General features: G+C 42.1%; 1 protein-coding gene across 1 annotated transcript; it reads left to right on the top strand.

The window, feature by feature from the left end:
• The first annotated feature begins 5,078 nt into the window (after positions 1-5,078).
• On the top strand, positions 5,079-8,522 carry LOC112830223 (mediator of RNA polymerase II transcription subunit 22-like). Its single transcript, XM_073877927.1, is given in 3 exon segments — positions 5,079-5,162; positions 5,164-5,502; positions 7,945-8,522. Coding segments are annotated over 3 exon segments (600 nt in total). The 5' UTR covers positions 5,079-5,091; the 3' UTR covers positions 8,135-8,522.
• The last annotated feature ends 12,266 nt before the right edge of the window (positions 8,523-20,788 follow it).

Genomic DNA, 20,788 nt, shown 5'->3' on the forward strand with positions numbered 1-20,788 from the left:
CACACACACACACATACACACACACGGACACACATGTGACAGAATGAGAGAGGAAGAGAGTGAGAGCAAGAGGGATTCTTCTATCAGTCTTCCAGAAGATGACAACTGAACATCTCCCCATCTCTCCTATCTTCTGTCTGGGATTTTCAAGTCTCTCCCTATCAACCCCATCCAGCACTCAGTTCTACCTTTTGTAACTGGTATTTATGGTCTTACCTTATGCAGATTGCTGTCCATGTAACCGCTCCAAACGAGAGTTCCTCTACTCAGTGCTCCGCAAACCAATAAAAACTGACACTGAGCTTTTGCAGTGAAGAAGATAGGCTATTTATTGGCGTGGAGCCACCCAAGAGAATGGGGAGCTAATGCTCAAAAGTCCCCAACTCTCTGATGACTTGGAAGTGAGAGTTTTTAAGGGCAAAATTTGGGGCAGGGATCTTCTGAGAAGGTGGAAGCCACTGATTGGGGGCCCATAAGGTCATATTAGCAGATGCTCTGGTGTCATTTCTTCTGGTGCCCCGCAGGTCTTTTCCATCTCAGGAGACTTGGAATCTGAAAAATATCTTTATTCTTTACATTAGAGATTTCATTAGGTACATCTGGTGACTCTATCTTTAGGGTGGTGCTGATTAACACCTTGTAAGCTAGTGGAGTTGCATTCCTATAGGTTCCTTGATTGATCCAGCTGCGCCTGGGGTGATATGATCTCTAGTGTTCATTCTTTCATCTGAACTGACGAGATGGACATTGGCTTCATAAGCAGAGTGAGAAAAAAGACCAGAAGTTGAGTACAATAAGGTTCTCTTATAATCAAACAGATTAAAAGCATACATGTACATAAATAACAATAATGTAAAGCCAAAGACACAATAGAGAGAAATAAGTTACAGTGTGAGTTCAAGTGAGGAAGAATCTCCCTGTGGACAGGGATGAAGGAGGACCAGGAAGAACATCACATAGGAGCTGTTAGCTCCAGGAAAGGGCTGTCAGCTCCAGTAAAGGGCTGTTAGTGATGAGCAGAATTTTTGAAAAAGACACAGATACAACAGAGGAGTCCAACTTGACTAAAGTTGAGCCTATTTATGGAGTAGAGAGAGACAAAGTTAGGTGGTTGAAACATATAAAAATGCCATTTTTGTGAGCCAAAATTGCATGTTGCTGTCAAACTGTAGAAGATCTCAAAAGCCAAAATAAGGAGACTGGGTTTATTTTCTTAAAAAAATTGGGTGACCTTGGAGAGGAGGGTATAAATGGGCAATATTCTGAGAAGAAATGCCCTTGATAATCGTGAGCTCAGGCTGAAAATAAGAAGAGCAGGTAGGAAGCCCTTGCAATGCTGAGTGCTAAGTCCCCAAGGCTCCACCAGACCTCATACCATTCAACAAGTACCTCCTCTTTCCTGCATCTACTTCCAATTCCCTGTACTTTCCTATTTATTCAACATCCTTGACCAATTCCTTTGGCTTCACCTGCTATCCCTGTCCAGTCATAGACTTCTTGCCTCTCCATCTGGATGAGCAAAGCCCAGCTCAGCAGGGAGATGGGGTCAGTCTGTCTAAAACTATAATCACAGCTATGGTGATGCTTAGTCCATTTAACCAGAATATTTATTTGTATGTCTCCCTCTTTTCCATGTGACCATGCTCTTCTAAAAGGCAGTCATAACTCTCTGTCTATGTGCCTAGAACCTAGCAGGGTGCTAGGCACATGCCAGGTGTTCAATAAATATTAGTTTAGTGAGTACAATTCCCACCATATCAACTCAGGAAAAAAAAAATGTGCTTGTATTAAAATCTTCCCTGACCTCCTAGTGAACATTCTGATTCACATATGGTTAGTAAGCCTATGACCCAGTTTTTTGGGGATACTCCTAATCTAAGATAATTATAAGTATCTAAAATAATAAAATATAATTTAATCCCTATGGTGTTGTTTCACAGAGCCTTATTAATGCATTTTTTTAAATTTTCCTTAGGGCCTGTCATGCACAGTTCTGGGCACATATAGATGCCCAATAAATATTTGTATATTGATTGATTAGATAAGCATTTCAGAAATATTAATGGCCAGTTCCTCAGAATCATCTAATGATATTAATCTACCATGTAGTCTTACTATGTGGGACACTGCACTAGGTGCCAAGGGGACCTCGGAAGTTCTGAGGAATGTGCCAGAATCCCAGAAGTTCTTATGGCATCAGACTGTTTGTACCACTAACCAAATAAAACTTGAAAATTGACCTGATGAGGTGATATGAAAGTCTCTTTAGGCTCATAATTTTCCAAGGCTCATTATACAATTTCACATTAGAGCTTTCAGCTCTTTAGATCAAAAAGTAATAGACCAAAAACAAACTAAGAATATAAGCAATATTTAGACCACTGTAGGAAGACTCATCCCCCTCTCAGCTAATTGACTGAACCAGAAAGCCTAATTAGTGCTACAATCACTTCATACTGAAAGCATTCACTGTACATTAGAACAATCTAATGTTAACCAACATTGTACATTAAACCTAGATCATGTTCACTAGCAAGGAAATCATTTTTAATGGAAAGAATTCAGTCTTAATGTTCTGTAATGGGCCATTTATTAGTATACAAGAGGGTCAGAAGAACTAATTAGAGACTATTTGAGCAAGTGTAAGTAATATGGTTTTCCCAGGTTGCCAATTGGGATTCCAAATCCCAGAGCAGAATACTTACATGCAGATATAGTATCAGATTTTACATGCCTGTGGGATTATTTGAGAGCCCCAAAGCTCACTTTAAATGCCAGGTTGTGAAAATTTGCTTCAGTAAAGCAAGTTTAAGTCACATTTGTCCTTTTGATTTTTATGGGATCTGAGCAGCTAAAAGCCTATTTAGTTTTTTAAAAAATTAGGTTCATGGCATTCTTTTTTTTTTTCATTTTATGTACTTCAGTATACAAACACGGAAAAGCAAGATCTTTTCTTTTTTTTTTCTTACACAGTCCAACATTCATGACAATAATTATCTGAATTGCTCAATTCCCACTATGTTCCTGTTTGCATGCAACACACTTTACCAGCATTTCCTCAATGTGAAGGCCTCCTAACAGTTTCTTTTTTCAGCAGTTGTGAGAAAAGCTGTCTGAGGAGAGGGAGTAATTTTGGAATTTGATAGCAAGGCCCCTGAGGATATGAAAACTTGCTCAAAATGCATTGTACAACTGCCTTAGGCAAGTAAGGTATACCCAAGCTATGAACATCTGGCTTGCAACTATTATTTACATAATGAACTCATTCTTTCCCACCCTCAGTATTTACCTCAGGATCCTCTGCTCTCTCCCTCAGGGAGTGCTCCAAAATGCAGCTGAGCCATCCTACACCAATCTGGGCCAGCTGGTAGCCAGCATGGCCTCTACTTCCTTACCTCGCTCTTCAAGATCAAGCACATGCTTTGCTCCTCACGTTTTTCCTTTAGGACTTGCACTTCCATTGTTTCCATCTAAGGTATTTTTTTTTCCTGAATGTATAAATTTCTCCTTTAAGCAACAACCAAAACTCTTTTCCTTTCTTTTTTTAAACCATTTTTTACCGATTACCTCTTTACTTGCTCTGTTTAATTTTGAATCAAGATTATAACCTCTATAAAACAAAAACGTATAAAAGTCAGGCTTATGATCAAGTTATACAAAAGAAGGGTGTTTACCTAAACTTAAAAACAAAATGAGAACAGGAGCCAAAATTATCCCCCAGATTAATCTATAAGAACAATGGGATCTACAAATACAATGGAACAAGATGACAATCTGATTCTGAAGGTAAGATAAAATAGCAAAGAAACAAGACTTTTCAAAATAATCTTCCATTAGAAGAGGAGAAGGAGATATATCCTGACACCAACACTTCCATTAAAGTTATCATAGGAACATGTGGCATTTGCATGGGGTTAGATAAGTAGAATAGTGGAAAAGATAGTTTCCAAAAATAATCCCACACAAATAACCTGGAGCAAGAATCAGAGATCAGTGGGGGGGGGAGAGAATAATTGTTATTAAATCAGTGGGTCTAGGACAATTGGTTATCTACATGGAAATTAATTAGATTTGATTCTTAACCCATATCATTTCCAAAAATCAGTTACTAGTTGTAGATTTAAGGCAAATATGAAAGGTAAAACTATGGAAATTATAGAATAAAATATAGAATATCTTTGCAACCTCAGAGTGCAGGGATTTCTTAAACGATAATAAAACTGGCACACCATATAGTAAAATATTGGTATATTGCCACATTGAATCTAAAAACTTGAATTCATCAAAAGACATAAGGAGTTAAAAAGAAAAATCACAGAGGGGTGCCTGGGTGGCTCAGTCGGTTAAGTTGCTGACTCTTGGTTCCTGGTGAGGTCTTGATCTCAGAGTCCTGAGATCCAGTTCCTAGTTGGGCTCCGTGCTCAGCATGGAGTCTGCTGGAGATTCTCTCTTCCTCTCCCTCCGCCTCTGCTCTTCCCCACATGCTCTCTCTCTCTCTCTCTCAAATAAATAAGTAAATAAAATCTTTAAAAAAAAAAAAGAAAGACAAATCACGGAACAGGAGACTTTTGCTACACATATTTTTAACAAAGGATTTATATGTAGAACCAATAAGCAAAAGACAACACGATAGAAAAAATTAGCAGAAATGTGGATGGGCATTTCCCAGCAAAGGCAAATAGCCCCAAGTATATGCAAAGATGTTTATCCTTGGGGAGGTGCCTGGGTGGCTCAGTTGATTAAGGGGGGTTAAGTGTCTGCCTTTGGGACTCCAGTCTCCTGGCCAGGATCTGGGCGGGGAGGGTGGATTGAGCCCCCTGTCGGGGTTCCCTGCTCAGCAGGGAGTCTGCTTCTCCTTCTTTCTCTGCCCCTCCCCCTGCTCTTGCTCCCCTGTGCTCTGTCAAGTAAATAAAGTCTTAAAAAAAAAAAAAAAATCCCGCTGCCGGAGCGCGTGGGCGCGCGGGGGGGAGGGAAGGTGGTCCCGGCCGAGCCCCCCCCCTCCCCCCGGAGCCAGCCGGCTGTGGGCGCGGCGGCCCTCCGGGGCCCCGGTCTGGAGCAGAGGGTGCCGCCTCCGCTGCCTGAGGCCCCGCCATGGCCCAGCAGAGAGCCCTGCCGCAGAGCAAGGAGACGCTGCTGCAGTCTTATAACAAGCGGCTCAAGGAGATGTCAAGTCCATATGGACAACTTCACCGAGATCATCAAGACCGCCAAGATCGAGGACGAGATGCAAGTGTCAAGGGCCACTCAGGGCGAGCAGGACAACTACAAGATGCACGTTCGAGCTACCAACATTGTCCGAGCCGGTGAGTCCCTGATGAAACTGGTGTCTGACCTCAAGCAGTTCCTCATCCTCAATGACTTCCCGTCGGTGAATGAGGCCACTGACCAGCGCAACCAGCAGCTGCGAGCTCTGCAGGAGGAGTGTGACAGGAAGCTCATTGCCCTGCGGGATGAGATCTCCATCGACCTGTATGAGCTAGAGGAGGAGTATTACTCGTCCAGGTACTGATAGGGCTGGACCCTGCGCAGAGCACAGCTGGGGGCCCGAAGGCCCTGTTTTTGCAAACCCTTCCTGGTCTTGGCAGCACAGACACGTGCCTGGGTTTCAGAGCAGAGCTCACGGTCAGAGCGATTGATGGACAATTTACGCAGCCTGCCAGGCCCTGGGCAGCAGGATGAAAGTCACAGAACTTCAGGGTTTGGGTGGGCCAAGCCCCAGAACCGAGGGCAGAGCCAGCATTCGTGCTGGGGCTGTCGACTGCCTCACTCTGGGCCTGTGTGCTTCTCTTAGTCAATATTTAAACGTTCCAGCCAGGCCTGGGCTAGCTTCTCTTGGCAGCCCAGGCTCATGCCCCGAATGTGCGGGATGCCAGTGCTTGCCTAGGGATGCGGTTCCATGTGCGTATCCCCGAATCTTCAGCGTGTGTGTCAGGGTCCACAGTGGTGTGGGGGTGGGAAGGAGGAAGAAACCCGAGCAGAGGATGGCCTTGAGAGCTGGGCCTGGGGTACCCAGACCACTGAGTTCCTGTTCAGCCCAGCGTGGTTCACAGACCAGAGCCTGCCAACATGTTAGGCCCATGCTGGGCTCCAGGGATACAGCAGTGGGCAAGATCTGTCACCCCAGCCCGCGTGTACCACTTGGAATCCTGAAACCTGAGACGTCTGAGCCCAAGGGATCCTGAGAAATTAGAGTCCAGGTGTAATAAATATACATGGGGGAACTGAAACTGGAGACGGGGAAGCCTTATACCTTTGTTCCCATTAGCTCAGAAAGTCAAGTCTCTGTTCAAACGCAGCGGTGCCCCCTCATGCCCTTGCCCAGACAAACGTGTCCTTCCTGTGGTGGCTTTTTCAAGTGATCCTTTCTTCCCCGTGGAGGCCATGCTGGGGCCACAGATGCCCAGAGCCAGCATGGTCTGTGGTCTGGGCCTTGGTTTCCCTGCCCTGTACTCAATGCCAGCCCTCACTGTCCCTGGCCATCTTGGCCTCTATGGGAAGGGACAGTACCACTGTCCAGCCGGAGTGGTTCCAGACTTTTCCAGAGAGTTCTGGGGCCACCTCTCGTCCCTGATACCCATCGGCTCAGCAGACATGGCGGCAAACACCTCGTACACACCAGGCCTTCAGAGAAGGGTCTGGAGTGGGTCCCTGGGGTGGGGGTGCTGTCTGTGTCTCAGACCATGCCAGGGACCTGGTTCACAGCCCCGTGGATTTTGCAGAATCCCTTCACCTCCCTATGTTTGTTTCCTGCTGCCCCCAAGGACCGGGCTTGTGGACTGAGTGGTTACAGGACAATTTAGTCCTGCCTCTCGAAGTTGAGGGCCGGGTTAGGGGTGGTGGTGAGGGACCTGCCCCAAGTCACTTTGACAAAACTGCAGGAAACCCAGGGGCCTGAGTGCCAGGCTTCCCACGTCCTGCCGTGCTAGTCTCTGGTTCACCCAGGGGGGTCCTTGCTGTCCCTGGTGCCTTAGGAGGCTGAGTTCCTCCCTCGTCTGTAAATACCTGTGTAAGGCCAGGGCTCAGTTGAGTCACAGCTGCTGGGCTTTGTGCCCCTCCCCAAAAGCCAACAACAGGTTGCCATGCCCCACATGCCGGTGTCCACACTCGCCCGCTCTCTGCTCGTGACTCGCTCTTTCTCTACCTCTTGCCCTCTGCTCTCCTTGGGATGCCGCTCTGTGCCCAAACCACTGAAGGCAGAAGAAGCAAGAGAGGGAGGGAGGTTGGGGTCAGATAGGGGTGGGACCTCTGAGCTCTAGTCACCCCTGGACAGCCGTAGTGAGTCATACTGCTCACCTGCATCCTCACTCCCGCCTTCCCGTGCCTGGGCAGGCCAACGCTGCTGACCTGTGTTAGAGGCAGGGAGACTCGAGTTCAGGGGGCCTGCGGGCCTGTCGGCCGCACAGCTGGTACAGTGGTGCCGCACAGAACACCAGGGCCCCTGGTTCTGTCCTGATTCGGGCAGAGTCCCTGCGGGGCGGAGAACCCGAAAACAAAAACAAGACGGGGTATCTGCTGTTGGGGTCCTCGCAAAGTGTAGTGACTGGGAGAGACCATAGCGAGCTCTGGACAGCTGGAGCCGGGATAGGAGGTGGCGGCACGGGCTGGCTCAGCCTTGTGGCTGTCAGTTGGGAAATACACTTGGTCAGTCAGAGGGACCTGCCAAGGTCACAGAGCCTGCTGGTGGCTGGTCCTGGAAGGGCCCCTCCTGTAGGATGCTGTGTTGGACCCTGAAGCAAGGGCAGCCCCAGACGCGCCCCCCCCCCCCCAGCCAGGCCTGCGTAGAGAGGGGCTAGCACAGAGAAGAGGAGGGGAAAGGCAGGTTTGGGGTGTGGTCTGTGTTTTCGTAACTGCTCCTATCTTGCTTCCCCGCCCCCGCACCCCGCCCAGGCTTCCGTCAGTCTCTGCCTGCTTCTGTCTCTCCCTGGGTTTCTGGTGGTGGAAAAGCTCAAGTCTTTGCGAAGCTAATGACCTGCCTCTGTGCGAAGCGTACTGGAGGCTGGACCTCGACACAGACTCTGCAGATGGCCTCTCGGTCCCTGTGCTGGCGTCCCCGGAGCCCAGCGCTGGCCCCCTGCAGGCTGCGGCCCCTGCCCACTCCCATGCCGGCGGCCCCGGCCCCACGGAGCACGTCTGAGCCTCCCAGGGCTCCCCTCCCCACACCCCTAGGTTCTTAGGAAGCCTGGTGTCCCTTCCGGGCTTGCCACAGCTTTGCTTTCAGCCTTGCTTCCCCTTGAGAACTTTAGCCCAGGGACAGCTGCCCCCCCCCCACCCCCGCCAGGAGTGTTGGGGAAAAGTAGCTCCCCCAACCGTTTCCAAGGTGGCCCATCTCCCTCTGAGTGGTCACCTCCGTTCACGACCCTCCTGGTCTGCTGGGCAGAAGGTTCCTGGACAGTCCTGTTGAGGGCCCGGTAGTGGGGCAGGAGGATGTCCTGCTATTTAAAAGCTGCAGTATGGTGCTCAGAGTGGACAATATTAGCCAAGTCCAGACTCCCCCTCTCAGGCCAGGCTCTCTGTGCAGAGCTACACCCGCTGCCTTGTCCTGCACTAGGTGACTGTCCCCGCAGGGCTGTGGCGGGGAGAGAGATGCTGCCTGCTCTCGCCGAAGCCAGGACGGGGACCTTCCTGATTCTGCCATATATGTTCTGGTAGTTCTGTGATAAGACAGTTGAATAAAAACAGCACTGCCCTTTTGCAAAAAAAAAAAATCCCTATCCTCATTGGTAATCAGAAAAATGTAAACTAAGATCACAGTAAAAAAGTGAATAATTGATACTGTGAAAATTAAAATGATGATAAATTAAAAAATTAAAATTTAATCAAAAACAAGGTATCTCTGACACACTGCTGGTGATGATTTAAATTGTTACAGCCACTTAGAAAAAAGTTTATTCTGATGGTACTAAGGAAAATTGAACATAGACATATCCTATGATTCATCAGTTCCATTCCTAAATATATATGCCATGGTCTGAATGTTTGTGTCTCCCCCAAATTCATATGTTGAAACCTAATTCCCAAGCTGATGATATTAGGAGGCAGGGCCTTTGGGAGGTGATTTAGGTCATGAGTCTGGATCCTTCACTGATTAGGGCCCTTAAAAAGCAACTAGAAAAAGCTCGCTTGCCCCTTCTGCCATGTGAGGAGCCAGAGGAACCATGGCCATCTGGAAGCTGGGTCCTCATCAGACACTGACTCTGCTGTCACCTTGATCTCAGACTTCCCAGCCTGCTGTGAGAAATAAATGTTTGTCTATTAGCCACCCAGATTACAGTATTTTTGTTATAGTAGCCCAAACAGACTAAAGACAGAACATACCACAGAGAAACTCTAATCTTTGAGGAAGGAGACTTATATAAGGATATTCTTAATAGCCCCAAACAGGAAATGATCTCAATGTCCATCAACAGGATAAACCATGGTGTATTCACACAACAAAATGAGACATAAGAATGAACATTAATGAATTACTATTATATGCATCAGATGAGGCCATCGGCCCAAGGACCCCTGCCCCGGTGTACTGTCCATGTTCTCAGTGTTGAGAGTAGATTACCAGTATTATGCCCATATTCCAGCACTTACGAAAGGGGAAGAAGATGCAGAGACAGCAATTTCCTCTAAGGAAATGGCTGGAAAGTCACACACATCACTTCTAATCACGCTACCAAGAACTTAGTCATATGAGCATACAATGGCTGCAAGAAAGACCAGAAAACATAATCTCTAGCTAGGGCAGCCAAGTGCCCTTTTAAACTCAGGTGGAAGTTCTATTCTTACAGAAAAGAAAGGGAGTAATATGGTATTGTAGACAGAGCTGTAGCCCGTGTATCAGCTCTACCCAATCCCATTCCCTCTACTCTTTCTGAACGTAACCTCTATTCCGAAATTCCTGCTTATCATTCCCATTCCTATGTATGTATCCATGACGATAACTAATTTTTTTTTTTTTTAGTTTTTAAACTTTATATGCATGGTGTCATACTGGATATATCATTTTGCACATTTTTCCCCATTCATCCTTACGTTTTTGAGGTTTTTTTCCTTGTTAATAAATGTAGGTCTAGTTCACTCAATTTACCTGCTGTATAATGTTCATATGAGAATTTTAATACAAGCTCTTTCTTAATTCTCCCATTGGTGAAAGTTAAGTTGCTTCTAACTTTTCTCCAAAGTCCAGACCTCAGAGAAAAGGTGTTAACGATGGTCCAGGATGGGGATGACCACACTCTTGAGTTATGTGCTGTGTTGTTACTACGAAAGTTAAGAAGGTGGAGGATATTCAGGAAAAGGAAAAGTTGCTTTTAATCTCCTTCACGGGCACTTTTTCTTTGTTGTTTTCATAAATTACAGTTTTCCCCAAAGTGTTGTCCTCTTCTGTTCTCTAGTCTCTCCCCGTGTAACATTGTCTGCTCTAGTGAATCAAAGTATATAGACAGCCGTTGGAGGATTTCTGTCTTGCTTACTGCTTAGAATTCGTCGCTGCTGCCTCCTTCCTTCCTTGTCTTTCCCTTCCCTCTGCGTCCCTCTCCGAACCACCCCCCACACCCCCACAATATACCAATGGAGAGCAATTCATCTCCCGACCCCCACCTCATTTAATTCTGCACTGAGTTTTTGAGAGTGGGGCATATTTAAAAACTAAAATAATACAATTTGAAAAACTGTATATCTGAGCTTTATTAAGTTCTTGACAAAGGCTCTCTGTCCCTCCAGCCTGTGAGTGTTTGTTATCTGCGGCGCATTTCTTTGGGATGGGAGGGGCAGGGAGGAGTGGAAAAGGTGTGGTCCTGTTTCCACCTACAAACATGAGGGTATCTGTTTGCGACATCCTCCTTTGTGTGTGCGTGTATGGAAACTTGCTTTATGCATCTCCTCTAAGCATGAATTAGCACTAATTGGTTTATATACCTGTTGTGTGTTTCAGCCACTTTCACGCTTTGAATCTTGGGCTTGAATGTGGTTGACAGAGGTAGCACTAATTAATTAATGCTACTTTATTTTGCATACCTGGAGTAGGATCTTGGATATTAATGCAGATTTATGTAAAAATAACCAAATTAATACTGCTGTGACACTTCTTTTAATGGGATCAGAGCTTATTTCTAGGTAGAAACAAGTTAAAGTAAACATCTGCCTCTAGGAACTATTTTTCTTCAACCAGGGTTGATTTTGATCTGTCTCACAGAGTTATTTAAGGAAAAAAAAGTTAGAAAACCTCTTAAAATATAACATGCAACTTAAATGCTAAGGCAGCAAAAAAAAACTTTTTTGGGGTGGGAAAACAAATCAGAGAGTGAAAAAAGGATGGATTCTCTTTACTGAATCATAACTTAGCTTGCAACACAATCTAGAAATCCTTGACACCACCAGCTTTTTTATAGCTCACGTACTAACGACCACAACCCACACAGCAGTTTATCCTCTCCTGGATTTCCTATAGGACCTTAATCAAACTGGCTTCCTACAGTCTTGGCCCAGACTAGCAAGAAATCCATCTGGTAGTGTAAGGCTGGGACACTTCTGCTGCACCCCCCATACCACACCCACATTGTAAGTCCAAAGAATCCACTGTCTTTTACTTAAGCAACGAAGAAAGATACACCGTAACACAAAATAAATAATAAAGCTTCAAGGATCTCAAAAACCAGCCTGGAGGGTGATGGAAGCTTTGGAGACAGGATCCAATTAAATGGCATAATGCTTCCTTCTTCAACTTTTTGCTCAACACTCCTGTGCACCCCCAAAACAACACACACACACACACACACACACACACACACACACACACACACACTTTGCTTGCTCCAAGAACTTAATTAATATTATTGATTAAAATATTACTGAAAATTATTATTATTGATTGTAAATAAGAGGGGGGGAAAAGGCCTCCAGAACATATGAGATCACTTTTTATAATGATACATTTACATACTATTGACACAAACAGGCAAGTTTCAGGTGCCCCAAATAATATTTGAGGCTATAGAAAGATACATTGGAAAAAAAGTTTAAAGGGTTTTATTGGTGAAGAGGAAGCTATTAAGGGATGTGATGAATCACTAAGTACATTATATTACCAGTAACCGTAGTAGCTTAAACTTATATGGAACTTTCGATTTAATGACATTTGTGGTAATTTATCAATAATTAAACATAAACTCTACCTTGATTTCCTATCTCTTTAAAATATATATTAAATTTATCGCAGATGTTTATCTACATTTTCCAACACATCTTCGTTGATTTATATAGTAGAATAGTCTTCTTAACAAGACTAGGGAAGGGAAGAAAGAAAGAAAAATTTTATTGAGTGTCTACCATGTGCCAAGATATACTACATATGTTATTTCATTTAATCCCCACAACAATCACTTAAGTATTATTTTACTATTCCCAATTTTTAAATGAGAAATCAGAGATTTAGAAAGCCAAATAACGTTTTTAATGTTTCACTAGACAGTGGAAGAATTGGTATTTCAATGGAAGTCCATTTAGCTTCAGATTCCAGCAAGTTTCCTTTCCCCTGTGTTAATCTCCTCCCTAATGAATGTATATTGTAACTGTGGAGAGATTTTCATGGGACAATTCTCCCCCATGACCATAATCTGATTTCAAGAATTATTTTAATGGAGAAAACTGACATCAAGTCTCATAGCAAAGCCTGCTAGTCATCAAAACCTTCAGGGAAACTTCTTGGAATACTGATCCCTAGAGGTAGTTAGGCAATGGCTTTGCCTCCTCCTACTAAGTCATTCCTAGACTAAACCTTTCACTAAAATGTGGCTGATTGCAAATGACTTCCAAATTCAAACAAGCATTTTAAGTCTATTTAATAGATCAATAGTAATTCACTCCTGGGCCCCTGAAATCATTTGTTTGGACCTGATGTCTATGCAGTCAGATTGAGGTGTACACATTAGCATGTGCAGGGAATTACACAAATAACTTGCATTGAAAGATGTTAAACCAATTTAGACTGTGTGAAGGAGGCAGTATTTAACTCATTTCCAAGTGACTGGGACTAAATGGGTCATTATAAAAGCAATGCCTTCAATGAGCATCACAAAGGAAAATAAACCTTTTGGCCAAAAGATACACTCCATCATGTACAGATGCTTCAGAATGCAATCGAGCAGAGGCTAGAAAGAGAAAAGTTAAGAAAACCTAATATAAGTTGAAGGGTGTTTTTTTTTTTAGTCTTTTTCTTCTTCTTTTTAATCATTTCTATTTGACAGTGAAAGAATCTCCCAAGGGAAATAGTAGAGGACCTGTTGCTTGATTCACTTAAACTCAGTGGACAAAACACCAGAGGGGAATAATTTTGCCTTAATTCCCCAGAGGAATGGGTCTATGCGGAACTAATAATAATTTTCCATCTCTAATTTTGATGACACAAAAACCAGAGTTATGTGCTTATTTGATCTAGTGTTGGATTGGATTTTAGAAGCAACATTTCATACCAACTGAAGTCTGTTAATTATGTGTGCTGGGACACCAGCCAAAAAACTATTACAATAGTCTGAAGGGAATAAAGTAAAAAGTTTTAACATGGATCCTTCCATGAGGAACAGAGAATTGGCAGTAGAAGGAAAATTTCATTACAGCTGAGGTGTGACTCATTGGTCAGGTGTCGAAGTAAAAGAAGATTCTCCATGAGAGAAACCAAAGAGATTCCTTTGAAAAGAGAGTTAAAACGAAGTCCATTGCTGATCAATGAATGACTCAAGCGTGCCTGTAGATGTAATGCTGATAAGAGTGAAGCCATATAAACATTCATTCATTTATTCAATCATTCAATAAACAGTTGTCTTATCAGCAAGCACTTTGCCAGATGCTGTCAATTTAAAGAGGACTAAGACTCCATCCATGTCTTCAAGAGAGAAGGACAAAGTGGTCAAAGGAGCTATAAATAGTAACAATGTAAGATCTTGAAGTACAGTGAAATAGAAGCACAGAGAAAGAACATGTCACCTGCCATGGACAGAAGCATAAGGACATCTTCCTAGAGGACAGGAAAGCTGAAATAAATCGGGAAATGTGAAGAGAACTTAGCCAACTGCAGAGGATAGTATTCACAAAATAGGAAACGTCATGGGCCAAAGGAAAGAAAGTAAGGCCATACCTGTGTTGGGAACTCTGAGGAATTCGATGTTGAAGCAGAGAGAGCCCTGAAGGGAGAAGGAGAGGCCAGATTATGGTGAGCAATATGAGTCTTCTTTGGGAGCAAGGGCTTCATCCTGGAGAGTGACAGGGTAAAGAGAGGACGATGGCAGCTAAATAGAGAAAGGATTGTAACGTCACCAAAGTAGAGACAGGGTAATCAATAGGAAATCTCTTACAATAATTATGGCAAAGGATAATAAAGGTCTGATTAAGGAACACTGAGGATAAAAAAGAGGAGACAATCTGAAAAATATCTGAAGCTAAAAAGGGTACAGCCTGATGAGTGATTGGATGTGAAAGATAGTGAAAGAGGAGAAATACCCCAAACCACAGAAGTTTAACTGAGAAAGGAGCAGGGGAAAAATGAAAGGTAGCAATGCTTAGCCACAGAGCCAGGACATAAGCTAAAAAGAAAACATAATAAAGATGTGTAGGGAGAGACGCTCTGAGTAATGCTGGTAAATCATGCCATTTCCCTGGGCTAATGTCTTCATTTTTACTTGTCGTACTCCCACTGATGCCACGGAAGGTATTCTGAGCAAGAATCCCCAAAATGTGGATAATTTTGACCTGAAGGCTCAAATGGAGATCTTGTGGTCCCAAGAGAAACCTTTGCCCCTCCCTTTAGTACCTAGAGGAATATAAATTGGAGATCTTTTCCAGAGTTAGAATTATTATCAGAGGTAAATTTTATCGGAGTGACTCATTTGTATGGCAGCGTGAACACCTAATTACCAAACATCTGCTCTTCTTATTGCCCTGTGAATTGCCCTCCTCCCCCCCTTGAAGCCCCAGGCCCCTATCCCATTCTTTAGCACAGGATGGCAGTATATACCTCATTTTGCCTTTCTGCTTTTGAACCCCTAATGTAAGTGGGAATCCCATACACGTGAAATTAAATTTGAATTTTTTTTCTGTTAGTCTGTCTCATGTCAACTTAATTCTTAGACAAGCTGGAAGAATCTTTGAACGTAAATGAAAAATTTTCCTCCCCAACACCATCTAAAACATATCCAGGTTTATTATATTTCTGTTCTGGTGCTTTGTTTTGTTTTGTTTGTTTCACTAGATAACATATATCTGTATGCTACATATAAAAGTGCCTAAGCACATTTTGGTTGATTGAATTTGAATCTAAATCTGCTAGTACTTACTGTTCCATGCCTTCTTTAAAGTTAGATGCCAAGCAAGTTCTATAATGCTCTTTTAGGCCCATTATTTCCGTCTCTTTTCTTTATTTTTCTAACAGTGTCTCCAACAGACTGAGACACACTGAAAGTTTCTATCCAATCTGATTATCCTGTAGCACAATTCTGATATGAATCAGCATTTTCATTATATAAATCTCAATTTTCAGTTCAAACTACCAGTATTTAAGGCATTACATTTGGAAACTCTGACTCACAGAGTTTACCTGTAAGAACAAGCTAGGAAAATGATAAAAATCAGAACGTATTCTGGTAGCTATTTGAACAGATGGAATATCAACATGGCCTTTCTATTCTAATTTTTACTAATCTGCCCTGACATATAAATTTTTTCATTCATTTAACAAGTATTCTTTGAGCACTACTTTGAGGCCATTGAATGTTTGGGGGGGGAGAATAGCAAAGCATCCTGCTATTATGTAACTTAATTCTACAATAGGGAAATACTCAATTAAATGTGTGTGTGTGTGTGCGCATGCGCACACATGTTTGTGTGGTATCTGTGTGGATAGATAGATAAATGGATGGATGGATGGATGGATGGATGGATGGATGGAAAAAAAAAACTTAGGCAGAGTAAGGTATATTGGGCTGAGGGGGTTTCTTAGGATGTGAGACTTGCAGTGTTCAAACAAGAAAAATCCCAGGCAAACCAGGACAAGTTGGTCCCCTAATGTGTGAGTGGGGAAACAGAAAACAATTTTAAAGAGGAAGCGCAGTGTTTGTGTGATTGAGAAGATGGTATCTGAGCAAGGTTTTGTTGGGATTGAAGAAGTTAGATATGTGGGTATCTAGGGGAAAAGCATTCTAGACAGAAGAAAAAGCTCAGGAAAAGGCCTTACACTGGTGACATGTTGGGTGTTTATGGACATGGTGAAAATATGTATCATGGACAGACAGTGTCTACAAGGCAGCAAAATTAAAAGAGTGAGATTTGAGCCAGAAGAGCAATATTCAAATCTAGATCTACTACTTCTTAATACTCTGATACTGGACCTCTCCAAACCCTCTAGAGGAATAATTATACATTATTGGAAATATAAAAACAGTAAGTTTAAATAGTTAGTGATCAGATAAAATTATATTTGTGCTAAAACAACAAACCAAGTGAACTTGGACTTAAAATTCATTTTAGCTGTTTTTTAATACCCTTTGAGTCCTTTAGACTCTGTCAATATAAATAAACCCAACATGAAAACAATCAGTATAATTTTTCTTCTACATATTTCTGCCTTTGCCTTAATAATAAAATATGGGTGTGGAAATCCCAAAACCTTCAATAAATATTTGGTATGATCATAATAACTCCAGCTTTAACTGTACCAAGACTAAGACAATATTTCACACACACACACACACACACACACACACACACACACACACACACCCAGAAACTTGCATATTCTCATCATTTTAGTTCTTGTTGATAGCTTATCTGGCTAATTCACACTGAAGAAAATCTTTCGCTGAGAAGGACTTTATACAAATTAGTTAGAGGTATTGTTTTCAGTAAACCATGCAATTGTATTAAATTTCATATTCATTTTGCATGTTGTGGACAGCATTTACCTGTTCAGCTAGAGTGAATACTTCAAATAAAACTAGATTTATGGAGCCCAAATTTTTCCTTCCTGGTCATTTTCTACTGAAGGATACATTTTGGCCTAACATGAACCAAATCACAACAGAAGTCTCTTTCTTTTCATTTTTTACCACATCCTAAGCAATTCCTCCAAGGGCTTCCTCAGAGTTATCTGCAGATGGGAAAGGCAATTCACAATGCAATAAAATTTATAGCTCATAAAATTATGAATAAGCCAAACGTTAAAAAAGAAAAGTTAAACTAGGTTTAAAATGATTTTTATAATATCAGCCACATGAATTGACACAGAAAATGAATTGCAAATGTAAGGGAATGCAACAACTAAATGTTCTGTGCTCTCTGGGTGTTAAATGAAGACTGTCAGCGCAGCACAAAGAGATTCAGGAAATAGTCATTGATTTCTCTCAGTAGAGGTGGCCAAAGTAAGGCCCAAAGTAGATTCTTTAAAGCAGATTAACTGGGTATGACTATAAGTACACAAGCCAAAAAAAGGAAGTATTTGGAAATTAGATGATGAAGTGAAATGAGTCAACTGAAATCATCTGTGTGGCTATTTTTGTTAAAAACATTAAAAATACAAGCAAATAAAGAATTAAACAATCTAAGCTTTTCTTTTTCTCAGTACTAGAAGTTCTTTTTAAAAAGTAATATTAGAATACTTAGCAATATTAGAATAACCTCAGTCTTTCACTTCACTAAACTTCTTACCATGGATACCCTTGGCAACAAAGACATCAGTATCTAGAAGGACGGTGGATGGTTGATGAAAGCACAAGCCCCCACAAGGAAGTGTCCTTGGTGGTCTTTTCTATCTATACACACCTTTCCTCGATGACCTCATCTATTCTCTTCACTCTAATGATGATCTACACATTGATGATTCTCAAAACAACATCATTATGGCTCATATTCTTGTGCCCCAGGCTCATATTTCTTCTATTGATATCTGAATATTTCTTAGTAACTTCAACCATATGCCTCTATTCAAGCTCAATATCTGGTCCCAACCTGCTCTTTCTTCTGTATTTTCCATCCAGTCAACCATTATTCACCCACATGTGTAGGGGGACCCAGGAAAGGGGGAATTAAGACACCTTTTTTGTATCCTTGGCCCATTCCAACCAGTCAGAATATTTGGTCATCAATACCTAAGACATGTCTTTTGAGATACTATTCCCATCCATCTCTATTATTACTCGTTCATTCCATGCTTTTCTCCTAGTTGGCTCTGTATCACTGGGGTGTCCCTCTGAAAATTCTGTTTCTGAAGCTCCCTTACCAATTGGCTTCTGCTTCAGTTTGATCAGGTTGGGTGGCACATGTGGAAAATTGGAGACCTGGAGAAGGGGGAAGATCAGGTTATTCCCAGCTACACAGTGACCCAAATATTCCAGGTTTATCAGACTTCAGGGTTTTGCTCATACTCTGGATAGAATTCTTTTTCACCTTTTCCATAAGGCAAGTTCCTGCTTTCTTCAGGTCTAGCTCAAATGTCAATGGATTGTCTCCTCACCTCACCTCTTATACAGGCATCAAGTAGCATGCGCTTTGAGCACTTTGAAAACACCTTCAGGATAGCACTTAATGTACGAATGAAATTGGTTCCTCATCAAAGATATTATCAAGTCACATAAAGTACATTTTATTTCTTATCTAACTTGACATTTGACATTCAGTACTTTTTAAATCTACTGGGCAATCCCATCCTTGCTGCCACACCCATTTTCTTCTTATGTTTCCCCTCACACAACTCTTTTTCTGTCTTAACATTCTCCAAGATGTTTTGTATTGCCTTTGTTTTTCTCTCCCCACCCTTCTTGAATGGCATCAACCACTTTTATGTTTCCATCTCGCATCAGTAAACAGATGACTCAGTCTGTATCTCTGGTCCATGTTTGCCTCTACAACTTCAAATATGAATATACTGGATATCTTTTTCTGTATGATCCATGGCTTCTCAAAAGCCTCACAACAAACTTAGTTCATAGTTTTCCTCAAGCCCATCAAGTTTCCTACCACAACCCTCCACCAACCTGTGTCTCAGGAAATATCATTGTGAAATTTCTCCAACCAGAAGCCTGGGAGTCAAAATTGATTTCTCCTCTCCGGTCACAGATATTTAAATCAGCCAGAAATGTTTGTAAATTTTCCCTCTTTCATAGCTCACTAATGTGGCTTTCTATCCCCACTAAAACACCTTTAAATAGACACATGAAAAGATGTTCACCATCACCATTCGTCAGGGAATTGCAAATCAAAACTATGAGATATCACCTTACACCTGTCAGAATGGCTAGAATCAAAAAGACAAGAAATAACAAGTGTTGTGGAGGATGTGGAGAAAAAGGAAATTTTGTGCACTGTTGGTGGAAACGCAAATTAGTACAACCACTTTGGAAAACAGTATGAAGATTTCTTAAAAAATTAAAAATAAAGAATAGAATTACCATATGATCCCGTAATTCCTCTACTGAGTATTTAGCCAAAGAAAACAAAAACACTAATTTAAAAAGCTACATGTACCCCTATGTTTACTGCAGCATTATTTGAAATAGCCCAGATATGGAAGTAATCTAACTGTCCATTCATAGATGAGTGAATAAAGAAGATGTAGTATATATAATGGAATATTACTCAGCCATTAAAAAAAGAATGAGATCTTGCCATTTGTAACAACATGGATGGACCTGAAGGGTATAATACTAAGTGAAAGAAGTCAGACAGAGAAAGACAAAAGACAGATGATTTCACTCACATGTTTAAAAACAAACCAACAAACAAATGAACAACAACAAAAGAGACAAAAAAAAAAAAGACTTAAATGCAGAGAACAAACTGGTGATTACCAAAGGGAAGGTGGGTGGGGGGATGCGTGAAATAGATAAAGAAGATTAAAAGTACACTAGTGATGAGCACTGAGTAATGTATAGAAATGTGGAATCATTATATCGTACACCTGAAACTAATATAACACTGTATGTTAATTATACTTCAGTACAAAAAACAAAATCCTGGAAATCCCAAAACACACAGCCACCTCAACGGTTGGAATGGGAACAGGGAAAATTTTCCACACTGAATGCCTCCTCCCATTGTCCAGTAGCCACTGTGGTATCTCTGTAGTAGGTCTGGAGGAAATGAAGCTCTTTCCTCACTGAGCATACACTGTAGTCCTCCAAAAGAATGTGCAGGTGCTTCATACGGCTCAGTAATGGTGAGTTTGCCTGCCCCCTGTTGGCTTTTGGGCTCGGCACAGAGCGCTCACAATTCAGTGTTTCAGTGGATATGCGCCCTCTGCCGTCTGTCAAGGGCGGTGCAGGATGCTCTGGGTTCACTGGACATGAATGGGCACCCTCCCCAGCCACTACTACTAATATGTATTTAATATCAAATGAAGAATACCACACACTGAAACAAAAAACATCTTGGTATAAATACATGTTTAAAAATACCCTTAAATAGACTCTCATCACTTATCACTGAGACTGTTTCTATACTAATCAGTTTCTATGGCCTCCTGTTAATTCTTCACATTGCTGCTAGAAAAATGTTCCTCATTGCTCCTTAGAATATAGTTCTGACTCCATCAATCCGTAGGTGGAAACTTTTGATGGCATTCTACTAAGTTCAGAATAAAATCTATACTCTTTATCATGACAAAAGACTCCACAATTTCACCTCATCTAACTTATCTTTCGCCACACCTTCTTTTCACTGTGCTCAGTACTATCAAAATATCTGCAGTTCTTTGGCTTCATGTATCAATGCCTGTGGCTCACTCCTCCCTCTTCTCAGAATGCACTTCCTTTCTTTC

The sequence above is a fragment of the Callorhinus ursinus genome, unplaced genomic scaffold (genome assembly GCF_003265705.2).
Source record: "Callorhinus ursinus isolate GAN/ISIS: 27379988/994484 unplaced genomic scaffold, GSC_fseal_2.0 scaffold27, whole genome shotgun sequence".
In the NCBI taxonomy this organism is placed as follows: domain Eukaryota; kingdom Metazoa; phylum Chordata; class Mammalia; order Carnivora; family Otariidae; genus Callorhinus; species Callorhinus ursinus.